Source organism: Halichoeres trimaculatus, unplaced genomic scaffold, assembly GCF_033239565.1.
Source record: "Halichoeres trimaculatus isolate MK-OKI-2021-1 unplaced genomic scaffold, fHalTri1.1 fHalTri1_scaffold_20, whole genome shotgun sequence".
NCBI classification, from domain to species: domain Eukaryota; kingdom Metazoa; phylum Chordata; class Actinopteri; order Labriformes; family Labridae; genus Halichoeres; species Halichoeres trimaculatus.
The window spans coordinates 10379066-10399396 of record NW_027437198.1 but is presented as its reverse complement, the minus strand read 5'-3'; the positions used below and the strand labels follow the sequence as shown (position 1 = coordinate 10399396).

General features: G+C 39.5%; 3 protein-coding genes across 3 annotated transcripts; 2 read left to right on the top strand and 1 right to left on the bottom strand.

Moving 5' to 3' along the window:
* Window positions 1-2133: 2133 nt before the first annotated feature.
* LOC141808982 (N-acetylmuramoyl-L-alanine amidase-like) lies at window positions 2134-3932 on the bottom strand. The gene is made up of 4 exons (XM_074695763.1): window positions 3128-3932; window positions 2834-3044; window positions 2424-2722; window positions 2134-2301 (listed from the first exon to the last, which is right to left on the bottom strand). Coding segments are annotated over exons 1-4 (1317 nt in total). The 3' UTR covers window positions 2134-2299.
* A 2334-nt stretch (window positions 3933-6266) lies between these two features.
* LOC141809538 (trafficking protein particle complex subunit 5-like) lies at window positions 6267-8975 on the top strand. Its single transcript, XM_074696614.1, has 3 exons — window positions 6267-6372; window positions 7314-7586; window positions 8227-8975. The coding sequence occupies exons 2-3, from the start codon at window positions 7317-7319 to the stop codon at window positions 8521-8523; spliced, it is 567 nt and encodes a 188-aa protein (XP_074552715.1). The 5' UTR covers window positions 6267-6372; window positions 7314-7316; the 3' UTR covers window positions 8524-8975.
* A 1249-nt stretch (window positions 8976-10224) lies between these two features.
* On the top strand, window positions 10225-19460 carry mcoln1b (mucolipin TRP cation channel 1b). The gene is made up of 13 exons (XM_074697218.1): window positions 10225-10433; window positions 11630-11874; window positions 11971-12132; window positions 12649-12805; window positions 13158-13239; window positions 13337-13433; window positions 13601-13700; window positions 13807-13913; window positions 14561-14710; window positions 14793-14894; window positions 14990-15112; window positions 17297-17503; window positions 17600-19460. The coding sequence occupies exons 1-13, from the start codon at window positions 10397-10399 to the stop codon at window positions 17732-17734; spliced, it is 1704 nt and encodes a 567-aa protein (XP_074553319.1). The 5' UTR covers window positions 10225-10396; the 3' UTR covers window positions 17735-19460.
* The last annotated feature ends 871 nt before the right edge of the window (window positions 19461-20331 follow it).

Here is a 20331-nt window from a genome sequence, read left to right as displayed (position 1 = left end):
CTGTTACCTGCTCATTTGGCGCCATCTACCGGCGGACGGTGAAGGTGTGTGTTACAGATACTCCTCTGTTGAAAGTTCTAAACAAAACAAGATAATAGCTAAAGAAAACAGTTACTTTATGGGTTGTGCAGGTTAAAATTAATTTTATAAAGTAATTAAGAGTCATAATTTTTAGTTAAATACCACAAGTTCGAGGAAAACAATGGCATTTTTAGGATTATCTACAGAAGCCCTAAGAGGTTTCGATCTAATGCATTTTACTTAGAAGCTGAGAGGCTGGGGTTGGGCCTAGTAAAAAAAAAAAATCACTAACATTTTTTTTAAAAAGTTTTATTTTTGATGTAAAAAATGGTAGTAAACTGATGACTAGCTGATGGTAACGTAAAAAATATATATTTTTGTATATTAAACAGTGATCTGACGAAAGCAGCAGTCCACAAGAAAATGTCAACTCAGCTCACCCTTTTATAATCTACTCCAAAGAAAAGGTGACTGTTGCCTTCATATCTCTGCCCATTTTATGAGATCAACTATTCATCAATTAACGATGTTCCCCCAATTCATCTATGTCCTGAATAAGCAAGATCAGGGCTTGACATTAACTTTTTTACTCACCAGCCACTGTGGCTAGTGGTATCCCTGAGTTACTAGCCACTCAGAATTTTCACTGGCCACAATTTGTTGTTGGATAATTATGTTCAATATGATTAAGGTGGATGATGACATGCTAAAGTTTACTTAAACTAGATTTACAACCTCTTTAAATGTAAATGACCCCTATGCACACTCAAAACAAGACTACATCAATGTTAAAATCCACAGGTCCTTAATCAGGTATTCAGCTCTGATAAAGTTGTGTGTAACATTGTGCTCCTTTCATATGAAAATATTCAGTCTATTAAGACATAGTAATTAAAATAGTAGTTTGTCATTGCTTATAATAAAATGGTAAAGGGGATTAATTGAACTGATAAAAACTCAGCAAGAGACACTGTCTGCTTAAATATTTATTAATGTTTGTGATCAGAAAATCATTTCTTTATTCATGAGAATGACAAAGAAGAGAGGTAAATTAAATTTCCTCAGAGCTTTCATCATCAGTCATCTTTTTGCTTGTCTCTCTGCTCCATGTTTGAGATAAAATTCAACCCGCCAAAGAGGCCAGTGGGAGCGGCGGTGTGACCAGCCACTGCCTAAATCCACTGACATTTGGCCGGTTGGCCGGTGTTAATGTCAAGCCTTGAGCAAGATCATATTAGCAACTCCGAACAATAAAACATGAGCTACAATTTTAGTGGCTCCTAGCCTTGAGGTAATACATTCATTCAGTTTTTTCTCATAACATTTTTGTCATCATCTCTAGAAAACAAAGCTGTAGTTTCACAAGACAACAAGATATTTTTTCTGTCAATCTGAATAAATACATCAGTAGATGCCATGCTGAAAGAAAAAGAAAAAGAGAAAGGGGCTTGATTTACTCATTTAACTTGTAAGGTAAGTTAGTATGGAAGCGTATTCAGGCCAAGGACCATTTGTGGAAATCAAAATGCAAACACATAAAGCGGTGTCTTAAAGATGAAAATAAAAATAATAATTGTATATTTTACATTTAATTTTTACTTTGACTCAAATATTGTGCCTTTATTCTTGAAATTAAAATGTAATTTCTTTATTGCTTTTTCATTGTTCACGTCTGCAATTTCATTTGATTAGTAGTTAGCGAACCGTTTCCTGGAAATCAAAATGCAAACACCTGTTTCATTTTAATTTGAATAATTTCACATAGAGTGCAGTCTTGGTGATTAACTTGAAAATGATTATTGGATATTCAACATTTAATTTTCTTAAGCAGGCAGAGGTATACTGAGTGTCTGGTTAAAAAATTGGGGGATTTCATGTTAAGATCGCAGAATTTGATTGGAAACTTCAGGAAAGTTTGAAGATTTTTAACTTAAAAAATATAAATATTCATTATGTTTTATTTTATTTTCATAAAATAATTTATTTATTCATCATATATGAACTTATCAATGTAACTTTCACTAGCCTCCTTCCATACTTTCGAGATACCGTACTGCTAAATTCAAAAATACTTCAGATTTAAAAAGTTTACACAGTTAAATTTAAATGCACTTTACCAAACTTAACCTTTTCTTTGCACTAATTTCAAACTAATCACTCAAGATAGGAGAAAACAGCAGCAGTCAGGACATTAGAGCAAAAAAAAAAAACATTTATTGAGTTTCGGGTCATCCAGCGCTCTTCCTCTTGACAGGCAGATGATTGTAGCGTCTTCACCTCCTGGAAGAAAATCAAGTGAGAAATAAGAAAAACACTCCTGAAGTCTTGGCTAAAGTATTTAAATCATTTATGTAAATAAAAAGTGACAGATCTGAGCATCATGTGTCAACAATCCTGCTTACATTCCCGGTAGTGCTCCCAGCTCCTGATCTCACTGTAGAGAGCGTCTCCAGGACAGGATGTGCTCACCACCTGTCTGTGTCCCTGCAGGGTGAAATCGGTTTTCAGTCGCCCCCCACTGACTGCACAGGATGCCAGCTGATCTCTCACAAGCCCCATGGAGTGCTGGGAAGGCAGACTGGAGGTGTAGTCTCCAATGAAGGATATGCCGTAACCAATCGAGTTGTGCCCAAGGGTGTGGGCTCCCTGCCAGTGCCAACCTCGGCCCTCGTAGATGTAACCATCAGAGCCTGCAACGAAGCTAAAGAAGCACAGAGAGACTTAAGTTCACCAGCATCCCTTGTCCTGTTTCTCCACCTTCATCCATCCTCCTTCATCTTTGCTGTGATTTGGTTCATTTGGTTGTTTTTACCTGTAGCCGATGTCGTCCCAGCCTCTGTCGTCCTGGTGAAAGCGCTGCATGGAGCGCATGTCCTCAGAGCACTGCTCGAAGGTGAGACAGGGCTGTCCAGGTATGAAGGTGTGGTGGATGAATAAGTAGGAGAGAGGCAGGGAGAGGTTGGTGGGGGTTCCTTTGTATGGCTTTGCTTGCCACATGCAGCGAGGGATGATGGGAGGGCAGGCTAAAACAGATAAATAACTTGGGGTTAGTTTTCATGAAGTGAAGGACAGTTGGTGTTTGTAAATCCTCTCTTTTCATGCTCACCCATGTACTTGTGGAAAAACTCCTTCACTCCTTCTCTCACCACTGCCCACAGCTGCCTCTTCTTGTTGCCCTCCATCTTTGAGAGGCCCTTCAGCCTCCTCTGCAGCTCCACCGCTCTCACCACCTGCCTGCTCAGCACAAGAGCCCCCACCAGCTCTCTGAAGTTGTCCCTGCGGCGCCGGCTGATGAGGCGCGAGGCCACGTCCAATCCTCCTGCTTCCAGATGGCGGCAGTAGTACTCCATCAGCAGGTCGCTGAGCTTCATGGGACGTCTGGATGTGTCAGAGACCTCCATCCCCAGAACCGCTCCATCCATGCCTCCGTTTATCTGCGCTGTGGTGAGCAGAGCTGGGGTGTCCGAGAGAGTGAAGACCTGAGGGTGGGTGATGTTGTCCCAGCAGCCGTCAGGGCCCAGGAGCTGGTTTTCAGGAGACCCATGCATGGAAGACAAGTCCAGGTCTTTAGCCAGGGTGAGCTGGTACAGACCCCGCACAGACCCTTTAGACCTGGACAGTAAACCAGCTTCTATCCCCAGGAGGAGCGGTGTGAGAGCCACAGTGGTGCCGTCAGGAGTCAGGACCACGCCTTCCTCTGCAGCTCCTGTGGTGACTGAGTGACGCACAGCCCGGCTGATGTACACTGAGAGGTCAGGGGTAATTTCAGGACCACCAGAATCTGCATCACCCAGGTAGTGCTGAATGAAAGCATCATTAAGGCCAGAAGCCCTTCGCAAAGTCCTCAACACAGAAACCGGCTCAGAGCCCTCGTCCTCCAGCTGCTTCACCGCTCGGATGAAATCCTCCATGTGGCGGGAAAAGGAAGCTGCAGATGAGGAGAGAAAACATGATGCTTAAAGTCAAACAATCAGACTTTATCACACAGGACAAAATATGTAGGTGAATTATTTGACCACAGCTTAATCTGAGTCAAAACGATCAGAATATTAATCCACTTTCAGCGTTCCAGCTCAGTTTTGTTTCAGTGTTTTAAAGGGTTTGATCAAAGATTACGAAATCAAAACACCAGTTCCCTAAACGAGACGTCTTTGTACAAGTTTTGTCCACTGGGAGCAACAAAAACCACACAGACTGAAAGGTCTCAAAAGCTGCCTTAACTGAGTAGTTAAGGTTTAATACATATAACAGCTTCTTAGACTACTAATTCACCGTGACAAAATAGTTCAACATTCGGGAACAAAATACGCAAATAAAAGTCAAAATCAGCAACATTTCTATTAAAATTAGGTTTTGTTTGACCCACATTTATCCAGTCCACTGCTGGGATCAGGATAAACCTGTTTTTTGGACCAAAGTTAACCAAATTCTTCTAAAATATTGTTAACAAATTAAATTAAAGGTTTTCAAGGGATCAAATTTAGTCTGATGGTCTTGAATAGATCCAGATTTGTCAATAACTGAGTCCTGATTGTAAACTTACATAACACTTTCTGTTACTCGGAATGCATAAGTTACTTCTGAAGCGTGTTACAAATCTTAAAAATATGTTGTTTTACCTTCTGCATGTGTGCAGATGAAGACCAGCACCAGCACCAGGATCTGTTTCCAGCAGTTTCTCTCCATCCTGAACCTTCAGCTCCAGACTCTCTGTGTCACCTTGATTCCTCGCCCTCTTTTATAGACGTTCACATGCAGAGGAACTCTCTTGTTGTGTAATCATTGTGGACATACTGTAGACACGCCTCGCTTCACTCTGCTGGTGGGAAACTTACACCTGTGATATTGGACTTATTCGTCCTAATGCTCAAGGTCTTCTTGTAATAAATACACAGATCATCGGGCAGTTTGGGAGAAATTTTCAAGTTCTGCAATAAATCTCGGTCATATCATGCATGTCCTTGATGTGGTTTGTGTAAGCAGGAATAAAAATCTGCTGTTCACATCATCGGCATTCCTCTGTGTGGCAATAAGCATGTTGGCGTTAAAGTGCAGAGAACACAAATCCAGGGTGCAACACTGAGGAAATTCCACAACCATGAATCACATGTGTCCTGTGCACGGAAAGAAAACCATCTCCCTGTTGACACATTCGCTTTATATAGTATTATCGCTTTTCGTTTTATTTGCAACTGATAAAAGTGCAGCAGAGAGGACGTACCACATGCAGTGGAGATTTATATTCACAGCTTTAATGTTTGCAGCAGCAGTGAGAACAGGAAGTTGATGGTTGAAGTGGAAAGTACATAGCAGATGGGTTAGAGATGTAAATAACAAAGGTCAGAAATATCAGTGTGGTCTTACTGTAACTGAAAAAAATATGGTCTTCAGATGCAAGGCGGGTTCAGCAGTGGAAATATACCAAATATAGGCAAAATTGTGGTTGACATGAATGATGGAAAAGACGGTGAATCTGAACATTAAGTTACTTGAAACTAAAATACTGTCTGGATGCATTTAGACTTGAAGTTTACATTAAGCTTTTCGTTATTTTGAGGAGGTTTGAAGAATTATGGTTGACCTCCTGAGCAGCCATAGCCGTATCTAAATTCCACATTTCAGATTTGTAACAAGAATTCATGCATTGTGGAAAAACATTGTCTTCATTATTTTAATGTAAAAGCAGTTTGAACACCTCCAGTGTTTTATTTCTCAAGAAATAACTAAACTAAACAACTTCATAATATGCTCTACAATTTTTCCTGATACAGATACATAGCCTACAGATTGGAAAATGCTAGGCTCAGAGTGTAGTGCAAAACAAAACAGTACACCAGCCTATTGATGAATGCTATATTCAAATAAATACGACAATAGAATATAAATAGCTGAGGTAAAACATTATTTGCATGTTCTGAACTTTATTTATTGCCATATAAAATACAGAGTAACAGTTACACTGTTGTCAAAAGGTGGCTTAAAACATGGAGTGAATTGGAGTATGTGTTACGTTCGACAAGCCGTCTCGTGAGCTCAGCCGTCTGAGAGAAAGAGGAGACATTGCTAGAAAGTCCTGGATCCTAATGCTCCAAAACCACTTCCCAGGGTCCATGTGTTCATGTGGAAGAAGACAGAAAGAAATTAGGTGTATAAAAAGTTGTTGAAAATGGTTATGAGAAGAATGTGCTCGTTTTAGATTATAAAAATGGGGGAACATATACGTTAACACTAATGTAATATTGGAGATGTACTCCGGTGCAGTAGGTGGCGCTGTGCGCTTAGCTCTGGTTTCAAGCTGCGAATGAAGAAGCAGTTGAAGCTAAACAGGGAGTGTCGCTCATCTCAAATAAGGTTCGACAATCTTTTAAAGAATTATCTATTAATAGAAATATGTTTGTCATGTTTATAAAATGTTGTTTCATTCATATCGTTTGTGTCTCTATGACTATGCTCGTCTACGGGTCTAACGGAAATTACAAGCTAGCATTAGCGGCTAGTAGCTAATAGCTAATAATGATAATCAGCTGATTAGTTGACTAGTGGTTTGAGCATACACTCTGTGTTTGTCTCATTGTGTAAAAACGAAGAGGATTTCTGTTGTGGTATCTCAGAAAAATCTCCTCAATAAATGTCGGCAAAACAATCAAACCAACTGAGTAAAAAATGGTTGTTGTTTAGATCAGTTATTGTCAAATACAGTCAAGTAAGCATGTTTTTTCAGCTCCTCATCCAAATCCACTACATTTCTCAGATCTAGACTAGATTATCTAAGAGAAGCTTATGACTCTTTGAAGTGCACTGTCAGAACAGAGAAACCGTTAATCTGTTTATGTTAATTCAAGTAAGGGCAATTTCACAACGTTTTCTCACTCCTAGACCAACTTTGTCTACTTTTGATCCACACCCCAGTTCCTAAAATCCTCAAATCTCATCTAAATAATTCTTAAGAGTCTTTGAACTATCTAAAGTATAGTTTCAGATTTTTTAAACCTTCATTATTTAAGTTAATCTGTATTTTTTGTGTCATTTCATTATTTTAGACTGTAACTGATTAGGCCCGCCACCCTTATCTTGAACCCTAATAATGGTTGAATTAGTTACTTGTCCTTGACTTGTAATACTTGTTAGTGTACAGTCATAATAATTTCAGTCAAGGATGTTTAACAACAAAAAAGAAAATATCCGCTTTTAAGACGTGTGCTAAATCCTCTGCTTCTATTTAACAAGTATTCAATAACTTACAAGTGATCAGCCTGTTCATCAGAAGTTGTGATTTGTGTTCACTCTAACAGAAAATGGACACACGTTTTACACGGGGGAAATCCAACATCCTGGAGCGACCTTTGACCCGACCAAAGACAGAGGTCAGCATCAGCGCCTTCGCTCTCCTGTTCTCAGAAATGGTGCAGTACTGTCAGAGCCGGGTGTACTCTGTGTCAGAGCTTCAAACCCGCCTGGCGGACATGGGTCAGAGTGTCGGAGCCAGCATGCTGGATGTGCTGGTCTTGAGAGAGAAGAATGGGAAGAGGGAGACCAAAGTGCTCAACATGCTCCTCTTCATCAAGGTACTATTACACAAAGGCAATACTACAATTAGCAAAACATGAGAAAATTTGTAAACTGTGACGCAAACACGATTGAGTGAGATTCAAGGCTGCTCTCAGCGACTTGTCTCTCTGAAATTAAGGGAGATTGACTCAAGATTTGCTCAAATTGTAACATCACCAGCTAGGAAACTTCCTTGAAAATGCAAATGGCAGCTGCAAAGGAGGCTTCAAGGATGTTGATTTCTAGATCGAAGTATGCCAGAATTACCTGGATGTCATGCTGCTTTGGAAAACTTCTTATGCAAAGTTCCATCATCACCACATCGTTGTACTCAGACACTGAACCCTGCAGTGGTGTAATATTGGTGTCCCAGTTTGTGATTTCACATCCTTTAGATGTTGCAGAAGTCACTCGGCTCAGATGCATCGGTATTAGCTAATATTATTCAGTCATAAATTTCCTGATGTTTCTCACATTAGTTCACACTCTTGCAGAAGTTTCACTGGCAGTAAAACTTCTGGATGAAAGTTGTGGTGAAAAATTGTCCATTCGTGTTCAAACATGCAGCTTATACTGCCACTTTCGGGACATTTTCATCTTCTGTGAAAAGAGTTATCTGTTTAAAAGATTTTAACTCGACACTTTTCCTTCCTACAGGTAAATGTCTGGAAGTCTTTGTTCGGGAAGGAGGCCGATAAACTGGAGCAAGCCAACGACGACGACAAAACCTATTACATCATCGAGAAGGAGCCGCTCATCAACGCGTACATCTCTGTGCCCAAAGAGAACAGCAGCCTGAACTGTGCTGCATTCACCGCTGGCATAGTAGAGGCCATCCTCACGCACAGTGGCTTCCCTGCCAAAGTGACAGCTCACTGGCACAAAGGCACCACGCTGATGATCAAGTTCAACGAGTCGGTCATAAGCAGGGACAAAGCTCTGGATGGAAGATAAGGGAGACTTGATGGAGCTGCTGTTGGTTGTTGAACTGTACAGAACGAGGAAACCTTTTCAAGGTGCAGGAGAGAGCGTGTTGTTCCTGATCTCACAGAAGGACTCAATGTTTGGGGGATGACTGCACCATCCTAGACCACACTTACAGAGTCGCAGAGCTTCTCTGAACTTTACAGAGTGTTACATTTACAGAGGGAGATCCAGACTCATGAGGTTCTTCATTCCACTCCATCCACAGCTGCTTTGTTCACTCTGTAAAAAGATGTGTAACTCTGATAGTTTATGTATTGTGCTGTCATTGTGCTTCATGATTGAGTTTGAAGGAATAAGTAAAAAACCTGTGATTTCAAATCTGACACACATCACCAGAAGCTTTTTTTTTTCTTTTCTAAAACCTGGTTATCAGGATTAACTGTTGTTATGATACTGATGTTATTAAAAAATATCCATGATGATGTAGAACAACTGACTGCAGACATTTTACTAGCTTATGCTAACATCATGAAATCGATCCACATTGTTCTTTTTATTTATTACCTGACGGTGCTTACTTTTGTGAAACACAAATGTTTTTGGGAAGCTGGTGTCAAATAATGTTCTGTTATAATTAGTGACCTTATTGAATGAGGAAAGCTGGGAAGAATGCTCTCAAATCTGCTTTGTTTAGCATTTTGTGTCAAAACATTCTCATCAAAGAAACAGGATGACTCAAACATTAAAAAAACAAAGAAAATAAAAAGAGCACAATGAGAAAACTGAAACACAAGACAGATTTAGAAAGTATAAGTTTCAGTGCAGGGATGTCAGAAAATAGATGTTTATTTGTTGAATCTGTGTGATTTTGACTCTGTTATTTTTTCAGAGTGGCATTGACTTTGATCACCTGATGGTGAGAAAAACTATTGATACTATCGTTGTTCTTACACCATCAGTCCAAAGTGTTCTTAATGAGATCACATATCTTAAAACACAATGATAGTTATGTAAAGAAATGAGTTGAAAAGGTGGTTGGACATTATCTTACACAAAATTATTTCAATCTGTAGAGTCAAACACATTTTATTTGATGTTGTCAGCATTAAGGTGGATTAAATAATGGCGACAAAACCTTGTTCAAAGGCCTATCATAAATTTAATGTCATGATATTTAAAGTGTTTACACTTAATCTGTAAAAAATAAGAAAATCTACTCTATATGATTTCATTTTTGTGTTGATTGGTCAGTAAGAGTGTTACACTTCCTGAATCCACCCCGATTTTTAGGATTGTGTCATAACTAATATCAAAATCAAGTAAAAACAGATCTCTTAGATACTGTTGTCTCTTGAAGGTTAAAAGCTAAATCAGGATCATTTTATTCATCTGATTTGAGAATCATTTCTTTCTTTATCGACTCTTTTTTTTTTCTAAGATTTGACCCAACTGTGAACACCTGGGCCCAGGTTTCCTGCAGCTCTGACTTTATGTGATGTGAGTATTGATGGCGCCGTTCGTCTGTCTATCTGGAATAAAAGAGCATAAAAAAATAAAAAACCATTGTGCTCCTGTATGTTTGTTAATCTACAATAAAAAGCTGAAAAAGTCAAACATCTTTATGGCTCTGTTAATATGCTAATACAGATTTAATCTCGCCAATCAACCCGAACATCTTTTTTGATCATCTCTAACAAAGACACTAGAGTCACGTGATGATGTCATGTGATCACCAGGAAGCTGCAGTCTGTTTACCTCGGTGTCATCCAAAACAGACCGACACCCAGCATCCTTTAAATGTGATAAAAACAAGACCAGGAGGATGACTTCATTCGCTGCTCGGTGTCGGCATATATAATGTCCTTCTCTATCAAGTCTGCTTGAACGTGAACGCCTCACCATGGCGTCTTCAGGGTACATTCAGGACACCGCCACAGGTTTGTGAATGAAAACAACGTTTCTCTGTCTCTGCATGGCTCCATTTCGTCTGTTTGTCTTTGTTTCGCTTTCTGACCACGTTTTAAATTAATCCACGTCTACACTTGTGTTTATGTTTGCAATAAGGCGCGTTCAAGATAATTTCCGGGATTAGATTTTCAGCCTTCGAGACCTTGTAAAAATGTAACGAGCGTTACAGAGATTTTGTATCCTGGGTCCAGTTTTGCTCATAGATATGTTTCTATTGATAGCATTAGAGCATTACCTAATCTTATTATTAACAGTTTATACAATTACAGAACTGCACGCACAGGTAAATCACAGCTTAAAGGGACAGTCCACACAGTTTGCACTGAGCACTTCCTCTCAGATGAGGAAAAATAACATATATTTGTTTTCTTTCACAAAGATACTGCATTCTTTTAATTGTTATACTTCAAGTAGACAAGTTTTCACCAGTTTTTAAAGTTTCTTTGAGGAACTTCAGTGTGTTGACAAATTGATATCCTACATGTCTGCATATTTTGCCCTGTGCTTTTGTGAGACAAATTTTTACCAGTTGAAATAAATCCTACTGTCTTTTAACTGTACTTTTAACATTACTCTGTGATTTCCCTTCCAATCTGACTTACCATGTACAACATCACCACTTCTCTCCTCATGGTGGCGCTAATGTCATTTATTCTGCACTTTAACTTTACCAAACTTTTTCTATTCTTGACTAACTTCAATATGATGTATTTCTGTATAACTGTAAATAACCTTGAAATTGTATCATAACTATATAAATGTGCTTTTTGACTGCAGGAAGCTCTAGTTTTAGTTCCTGGTTAATTAATCTCCTCCTCTTAAAGTCCCTGTTAAAGTAGTAGTCCTTCATATATTTCAGGGCAGTGGTGTGTACAAGGGAAGGGGGACCATTGTTGGCTCAATCGTTAAAAAACACATGTTAAACTTGCAAAGCTTAGTGCCCTCTCCAGTGGTTAAAACTGTCTGTGTGTGCCTTTTTCCTTTTAACCCCTGCCCTTCAGAAAGTCCGTACATGCCACTGTTTCAGGAAACTTTTTGGGGTGGGATCTGTAATGATAAGTGTTTCAGTGCCATCAATGTTTTTGTTTCACTTGCTGTCTTGTGCCATGATATCATTGCCGTTATGATTATTACTTGTTTAAAACTACAGTTTTCTGCTTTCCAGAGAAGGAGCGTCTCCTCTCTGCAGAGCGCAGCTACGGGTCCCAGGATCTCCTCGGAGATGGCAGCTCTCATCCAACTGTTCTGGTCGAGCCGCCCTACAAGCATGAGGAAGAAGAGGAAGAGGAGGCTCTGAGAAGAAAGCTTAAGTATTTCTTCATGAGTCCGTGTGACAAATATCACGCCAAGGGACGCAAGCCTTTCAAACTGGGCCTGCAGCTGCTCAAAATCATTATCGTGACTGTGCAGGTGGGAACAGATTCATACTGTGTGTATTTTCACTGTATTAGGTTTAATACTGACTCTGATCGCTCTCTGTTTTGTCCCTGTGTGTCTGTCCTTTAGCTGGTGTTGTTTGGACTCAGTAACCAGATGGTGGTGACATTTAAAGAGGAAAACACGGCTGCTTTCAAACACCTTTTCCTGAAAGGTTTCCAGGACAACATTCCTCAGGCTGTCCACACGCAGGAGGAGCTCTACAACCACATTTACTTTGCCATCGAGCAGGTAGCTTCATGATAACCTTATCTGTATTTCTTCAGATTTAGAGTGCGGCTCCAAATCTCTAGCCAGACTCTTCTCCTCTGTTGTTCCCAGATGGTGGAATGAATTACCCAGAGTCTTTTTCTACTTTTAAGAGATGTCTGAAGACTCATCTATTCAGGGAACACTTAGGCACTTTATCTGAGCCTTTTCCTCTTTGTCCTCAGGGGTAGAATGAGTCAGAAGGTCTCAGACCCAGTGCTTAGTGAATTTTCAGCACTAATTACTGAAAGAAAAAGAAGTAAAAATTTATCCTGCACTTAATGGCAGCAACTGTAGCACTTTGTCGCACTAAAATGGTTTTCCTTCTGTCTAAATTCTTGCTTTTATTGTACATCACTTTGGACAAACAGCCTGCTAAATGAAACTGTAGACTGTAGATTTGTATGTTTTTTTTAGAGGTTGGTTTGCTGTGTGCATCTTTTCTCAACCACTTATAATTAATATCTGACAAACTCAATTGTTTTGTCCTCCTATCAGTACTTGGCTCTGCCTCAAATCTCACTGGGTCGCTACGCCTACGTGTTGGGTGTGGGTGCAAACAACAGCGCCCTCTCCCTCTGCCAGAGGTACTACAGGAAGGGAACCATCGACCCCGTCAACGACACCTTCGACATCGACCCCCATGTCATCACTGGTGAGACAGTCTTCCTCCTCTTGTTACCAGCTTTAGCACTCCTGTGTTTTCTCCAGACAGCTTTCAACTTTTATTTTCAGCAGCTGAAGTAAAATATCCTCTGAGGCTTTGAGGGATTAAATCCAAACAAAGTAACCCTGAATTAGCCGAGATTACTTTTTACAAAGCATGAAAACCAAGGGAGACAGTAAAATCACCATAAGGGCAGTTTTACTTGTAATGTTTTGAGGAAGTGTGCAGTGGGAGTGTGGTTTGAGCTTCACATGATGTGGAAAAAGCTTTTGTGCCCATTTAAAATGCTCTCATGTGATTATTTCTTACTTCCCCTAACACTGTTTTCTGATGTGTCCAGATTGTTGTGGGCTGAATCCGCTGAACTACAGCTTCTCGGGAGGAAACGGTGACTACAAGAACTTCACTCTCAAGTTTTACAAGTCAGCTGATACTTTTGTAATCCTATCAGAATCAGAATAAAAGTGATGTTTCTCTGCAGCATCAGTTAACTCTGTTGAACCATCTTTCTGTTAACAGGTTGATCAACGTAACAATTGAATTCCAGCTGAAAGCCATCAACATCCAGACCATAATAAACAATGAGATTCCTGACTGCTACACCTTTGCTATCACAGTGAGATGTCTCCTCTCTTGTTTCTATTAGAATGAACATCCTGTGTCATGACACGTTACAGATCAGTTAGACATCTGTGTTAATCCTGTCAGGCCATGAAAGATCAGCAATGTGAGAGGATAAGAGATAAGCAGGATGTTTGTTTATCTGTTTGTTGTTTCTCTCAGATCTTGATGGACAACAGAGCACACAGCGGGAAAGTGAAGATCAGCCTGCAAAACCAGGCGTCCATTCAAGAATGTCGAGACCCCAACGTGAAAGGACACGGTGAGGCGATGTTTGATAATGAGAAGAAAAATGAAAGAGTGATCCATCTTTATGTTCAGAAATATCAACTTGTCTTCCTCTTTGTTTGTGTCTTTTGCCCAAACAGCGGAGAATTATTTGCGGGAGTTCTTCGATGTTCTGGTGGCGACCGTGTGTCTGCTGTCTCTGCTGCTGTGTGGTCGCTCCATCCTCAGAGGCGTCCTGCTGCAGCAGGTGAGACAGCTCAACAAAACATTCACATCTAACTAAAAATCTTACTTATACTTATCATATCAATTACACTATTACTCATACTTACAATTAAACTTTTTACAATATTAAACTTTTTTTTTTGCCCATTGAAATGAATGGCAGATTCCAGCAGTTCTGCCTAAAACTTTGTCAATTTGAGGTTTAAGAGTTTTAAATACAACAGCCTGAAATTGTTTAAGGATTATTTTGTAAATCATGTAGAGAAGTATCAGAGAAAAATAATATTTCTGATGAGTGACTTCACACTGACACTTTAACTGGAAAATTAAAAAAAATGCACCAGGAGTTACTTCACTTTTCCAGTGCTGGAGAAAAAGAATAACATGATTTATATTTGAGCACAATACGGAAACAAGCCCACACCTTATTAATGTGGTGACTCAGGAACATGTCAGCCAGCAAAGTGTGTGACTCATGATGTTTTCTGGAGGTCTGTGGCTCATAGATGGAAAAAAGGACGCTTTAGTCCCCACCCAGGCATCACTCAGGTTTGCTTTTGGGCGCACCCTGGCATGTTTTAAGTAAAGAATTAAGTAAAATGAAGTGGTGGTTATGCATAATGTGTTAAGCACTAAACTAACGTGTAGAAACATCTCTTCTTTCCCCAGGAGTACGTTCAGTTTTTCAAACACAGACTGTGCCGCAGCGTGAGCTGGGGCGAGCGGATGGAGTTCATCAACGGCTGGTACATCCTGCTCATCATCAGCGACATGTTCACCATCATCGGGAGTTTCATCAAGATCGGAATCGAGTCCAAGGTAAGAAGAAATAAAATCACCTGTGGATGACGTGGAGCTCTTTTCACTTCCTGGTGATGAATGTTTATTTTTCCTGTTTCAGAACATATCATCGTACGACATCTGTGGCATCCTGCTGGGAACCTCCACCCTGCTGGTGTGGGTGGGAGTCATCCGCTACCTCAGCTTCTTCCAGAAATACAACGTAGGAGAAAAACACAGAAACCTTGTCTTTGAAGAGATTTGATTGTTTTTTTAGTTGCATTTAAAGTGATTTTGGTCTTTGTTTTTCTCCCTCAGATCTTAATTGTGACCCTCAGAGCTGCTTTCCCGAACGTTATCCGCTTCTGTTTGTGTGCAGCTGCTATTTATCTGGGATATTGCTTCTGTGGATGGATTGTGCTCGGGCCTTATCATACCAAGGTACACACACACACACACACACACACACACACACACACACACACACACACACACACACACACACACGCTCTGCAGGGTCTCTGTGCAGGCCTGAGTCACTCTGACCTGGAGTGCATGTCAGATCAGCCTGATTATCATAAACTGCCCTGCAGCGAATCATCTTTGTAGCCATGAATTATGGATGAGTGAAGAAAATTGACATTCATTAAATATGAATTATGACAGGATATTTTGTTTATGCTGGTAATGTGTGTGCCCCGAAAGAGGAAGTTAAACACGGATGAAATAAAACATTAAACATTCTTTGGTGAGCAGTTTTGTGTTTGCAAAGTGTTTGATTTAGCTACATCTGACTCGAATCTGAAAATAGCCAAACTTGTTGCACAAAACAACTGATGAATGCTTAAATTGTTTAAGAACCACTTAAATCTTATTTTTTTTTCCTTTTTTTTTTAAGAATAAATATTTTTTTAAACTGTTTTACCATAATTGCGATTAACAGTTATCTCAACATGACACATCTATTTCATCTGGACTGTTTCTGTAAACAACCAACAGTAATTTATTAACTTAACAGCAATTAGCCTTTAGTATCTAGATCCAGGGTCTGAAACCTGCGGCTCTGGAGCTTCATGCGGCTCTTTGACTCCTTTGCAGTAGCTCAATGTAGCTTTAAAAAATACGATTTTGCAAATCTTTTCAATTTTTGCAAGTTTAGAATTTTTTTTACATTATTAAATTTAAAAAAAAAAAAAAGTCGCAAATTATTCAAATTAGTTGAATATTTAGCTTTTTTATTCACTTTTTTTTGCAAATTAATGACATTCTGGCCTTTTTTTTTTAATTTTCAAAAACAATGCACATTTTTTAATATATCTTTTTTTTTTAAATTGCAAAATTTTTGCAAATTGCTTCATTTCTTTTTTTTACATATTGCAAATTTTTGGCACATTTTCTTTAATTTCTTTTTTTTTTAATTTTGCAAATTGTAAAATAAATGATTTTTTAAAATAAAAAGCTAAGACATAACATGTCTGATTTTCTAAACACAAAAAAACTTCTTGCTTAGGTCATTTGTTACCTAGATTTTTACTATGTACAGAATTATTTATATTTTTTTGTCTTTACTATGAAGATAAAGTGTATTATGTGGCTCTAGAATGACTTCAGTCCAGGTGAGCTGAGGCAAAACCCCTCTTATGAAAGTTAAGGTTACAGACCCCTGATCTAGATTAATGTATTGATCACCATAGTTACTGAGCACATTTGAGATAAAAAAAAAGTTATTCCATATGTGTAAGACGGTTAATAATTAATAAATGGTGCATTGAAGTCTTTATAACATTCAAATTGTGTTGAACCATGGAAGATCAACTGTACGTCACCTACAGTGGCATTGTTTTTTTATAATTATTATTTTTAAGTTAATTTTGGGGGCGTTTTATGCTTTTAATTAGATAGAGGACAATGGATAGAGTAGGAAACAGGGTGAGAGTGGGGAGTGACATGCAAGTGGGCAGTGACTGGAATTGAACCCTGGTCACTGACGGTGACATTTGACCATGAAAACTTTTAAGTACATTATTTGCTTAAGTACAAAGAGAAATACATTTATTTTGGTTTTAGAGATATTGTAGAATATTTGCAGATTTATTTTATGCCTTTAATGCCTGTTTCATGTGGTCATGTGACTAAAACTCAGAAAGTTTAGTGTATTGGATTGTAGCTTTCTCCAGTTCAGCTCAATAAATGAGTGCGGCAGAACATCAAGGTTGTTTTACCTCGTAGGTTACCAAACACGTGTAAAACATTGTCAATCATGAAGAATATAAGAAAAATTTGGAAATGCAATATCAATAAAAGAGGACATTGGATAGCCAAATCACCAGCTTTTGATGCTCTACCCTGCCACAGAGCACGATCATTTGAGTGTTGTTACCAGTGTTTTATTTTGCCATTGTCAAAATCTTATTTTTGTATATTTTTTTATTTTATACACCCAATAAAATGTGAAACTTTTATCTTGTAAAGATGTTAACATCAAGAGGCATAGCAGTGTAGTATTCTCTTTTCTATTTCAAGATAGTATCAGCTGGCTTAGTAACAGGCTTGAATAACTGTGTTAAAAAGTAAGTGAAAAAAACTGACACCTTCACCTTCCTCTCCTCTCTCCTCTCCCTCCAGTTCCGCTCCCTCTCCATGGTGTCCGAATGCCTTTTCTCTCTGATAAACGGAGACGACATGTTTGTGACGTTTGCTGAGATGGAGCGGAGCGGCACGCTGGTTTGGATCTTCAGCCAGGTCTACCTTTACACCTTCATCTCCCTCTTCATCTACATGGTGCTGTCGCTCTTCATCGCGCTCATCACAGGGGCCTACGACACCATCATGGTACGTTTCCATTCCTTGATTTCTTAATAGTCCTTTAGTTCAAACTTCGTACAACAACACGTGTGTGAAAATCTGCCTTACGTTGTCTTTCTGCAGGCGCACACGCAGGAACAGGTGCGTGTCAGTGATCTGCACACATTCATCGCAGAGTGCACGGACACACCCAGCTCCGGCAAGTTCAGAGGGCCTGAAGGCTCATCGTGCTCCTTCCTCTGCTGCTGTGAGTGGTGAGGAAGAGGAGGATAAAGAGGAAGAAGAGGAAGCACAAAGGGAGAAAGTAATGTTTGAGTGTGTGTGTGGAGGAAAATTGAGTTTTTTCCTTGCAACCACTTTATTTCCACTCCAGTGTCAGCCAGCGCAATTTCTTCCCTTTTCTCTGGATCCCCGCTGGGACGTTAAATGCCTCGAGAGTGAACTGAACGCCCTCGGACTGCTCTGTCCTTGTGTTTGACTTTTTTTTGCATTTAAATGTCTGCTGGAGCGGAAGGAAGGATGGATGGATGGAAGGAAGGAAGGAAGGAAGGAAATTCTCCACAGTTATAAGCCCAATTACCTGCTCTGGCTTCACTGTGTGAATAATTCAGTGTCTCTTTAAAAACCGTCACTTCCTTGTTTGATGACTCGGCTCGTAAAGCCAGTAAACATCTCATTTCTTGAAGGAAACTGAAGCAAATTTTTACTTGAACAATCCACCATGTAGAGGGTTTTTATCCACATTTTCTCGTCCACACGGCTTGCACCTCCTGATTATGTAAATATATGAATGTTCTCTGAGGTAAAACAGACAAACGCAGCCATGCGAGCTGAAATCAGAGCGGTCATTAACTGCTTCTGTATGCATTAGCTTCTTTTTTTATCGTCTCGTTTTTATTCTTTGCTCCTCTCCTCTCTTTGTTCTTGCCCTCTGAGGCAAGATGACGGCTGCTTGAGGAAACCCTGCAGCCAACCAGTCGGTCATCAATATGTATGAACTGTTCCTGCAGGAAGGAACCAGGTGACCGTGCAGCCGTGCAGGCTAATGCACCTCTGAACTCTGAGGAAAAAAAAAAAAGATTCAAACACAGTTTTAAGACGTGCGTAGTGAGCCAGACTTTACAAAGGGAAGAGGGTTAAAACTCATTGCCAAAGCTCTTACATCCCACGTAAAACTCATTTTACTTCTGGTCTCTTGTTTTCAGAATTGTACATGCTGCTTTCTCATCTCAGAAAACACACACATTCTGTATTAAGTGTATAATAATCTATGGTATGGAGTAGTTAGTGTTTTTTGTCTTTGTAGGGCAGTGTGTATTTTAATGTGTCAGACTGGCACACACTCAGTGGGCTGACATGGGTGGAACAAAAGGGAAATCACTTTTTCTTATCTGATCATTCTCGGGTATCTCTCCACTCCAGCTGTTCCATTTTACTCTTTATAAGACGTCATTATAGAAACTCACTGAAGGTCAACCCAGAGTAATAATTCACTGCACAAATTCATGTTCCAGGGCTAAAGGGTACAGATTTATAGCATTTTTGAAATTCAAGCTTTCTTTCTGATATTGTTTACAAAATATTCTAACAACGTGTTGTATTTACTGAATGTTTATTTATTCTTATTTGCACTCTGGAGACTGATTTACAGCCTCACTTGAACAAGAAAGGTCACGAGGGAGCCGTAGAGCACAAAGAGCACTGTACTGTAACTGAAACACTCGTGTGTGTGTTCTCCTGACGTGTCTGAGACTTCTTTAACGCCTTGTTGATTTAACGCTAACAGACGTATGGTTCACTACATGTGTTTACTCATAATCTGTTTTATTTACCTCATTCTAGGAGGGGGGAGGTGTAAGGGTACAGTTTCTGTATATGAAGCATTTGACGTTTTTTTTTGTTTTTTTTTAACTTTAATTGTACAGACTCTTTTCCTGAAGTCGCTGTTTTCTGAATGAAACTTCATGTCAGCAAAATAAACAAAAGGGACTGAAAGTAATTTGTCTTCCTGAACATTGTGTTAATCACTGAATTTTACACTGCTTTAGTGACCACCAATCAATCAACTGTTATTTACCTGATTTACCTGGTTGGGTCGTCTCCACTGCTTGAAATTTTGTGGCGTCTCAGTGCACCAACAACATAAAAATAATTAAATAAGGGGCAATATTTTTTCTTTTTTTCTTGGATGGAGCATTAAGTGCTTCACAGTAATAGGAAAGAAAAATCCTAAAATACATTTAAAACTTTAAATAGAATAGCAAAAACATGCTTTGAAAAAGGTTTAAGAGTACAATCAAGCTCTAGTGTCCATCAATGCAAAAAGAAATCCAACAAATTACTTTCAGCGGAAAAAAACACAGAGCTGTCTTCTTACCACCAAACTTCATCAGCCAGTTGTGGAGACTTTGTCGTATAATAAATCAATCTGGTCCTGTAAGAAATATACACTCACCAGCCACTTAATTAGGTTGACCTTGGGGGGGGACTGTGGAGGCCATTTGAGTACAGTGAACTCATTGTCATGTTGAAGAAACCAGTCTGAGATGATTCCAGCTTTATGACATGGAGCGTTATCCTGCTGGAAGTAGCCATCAGAAGATGGGTACACTGTGCTCATAAAGGGATGGACATGGTCAGCAATAATACTCAGGTAGGCTGTGGACTTTAAACCTGGCTCAGTTGGTACTAAGGGGCCCAAAGTGTGCCAAGAAAATATCCCACACCATTACACCACCAGCAGCAGCCTGAACCGTTGATACAAGGCAGGATGGATCCATGCTTTCATGTTGTTGACGCCAAATTCTGACCCTACCATCTGAATGTGGAGCAGAAATCCAGACTGATCAGACCAG

Excerpts from the sequence above, each read along its gene's own strand:
- LOC141809538 (XM_074696614.1), top strand. The coding sequence starts at position 7,317 with ATGGACACACGTTTTACACGGGGGAAATCCAACATCCTGGAGCGACCT. Across the intron at positions 7,587-8,226 it reads ACATGCTCCTCTTCATCAAG|GTAAATGTCTGGAAGTCTTT; the intron begins GTACTATTACAC and ends TCCTTCCTACAG.
- LOC141808982 (XM_074695763.1), bottom strand. The coding sequence starts at position 3,932 with ATGGAGGATTTCATCCGAGCGGTGAAGCAGCTGGAGGACGAGGGCTCT. Across the intron at positions 3,045-3,127 it reads GTTTTTCCACAAGTACATGG|CCTGCCCTCCCATCATCCCT; the intron begins GTGAGCATGAAA and ends TATCTGTTTTAG. Across the intron at positions 2,723-2,833 it reads TGGGACGACATCGGCTACAG|CTTCGTTGCAGGCTCTGATG; the intron begins GTAAAAACAACC and ends GTGCTTCTTTAG.
- mcoln1b (XM_074697218.1), top strand. The coding sequence starts at position 10,397 with ATGGCGTCTTCAGGGTACATTCAGGACACCGCCACAG. Across the intron at positions 13,434-13,600 it reads GCTACACCTTTGCTATCACA|ATCTTGATGGACAACAGAGC; the intron begins GTGAGATGTCTC and ends TGTTTCTCTCAG. Across the intron at positions 13,701-13,806 it reads CCCCAACGTGAAAGGACACG|CGGAGAATTATTTGCGGGAG; the intron begins GTGAGGCGATGT and ends TTGCCCAAACAG.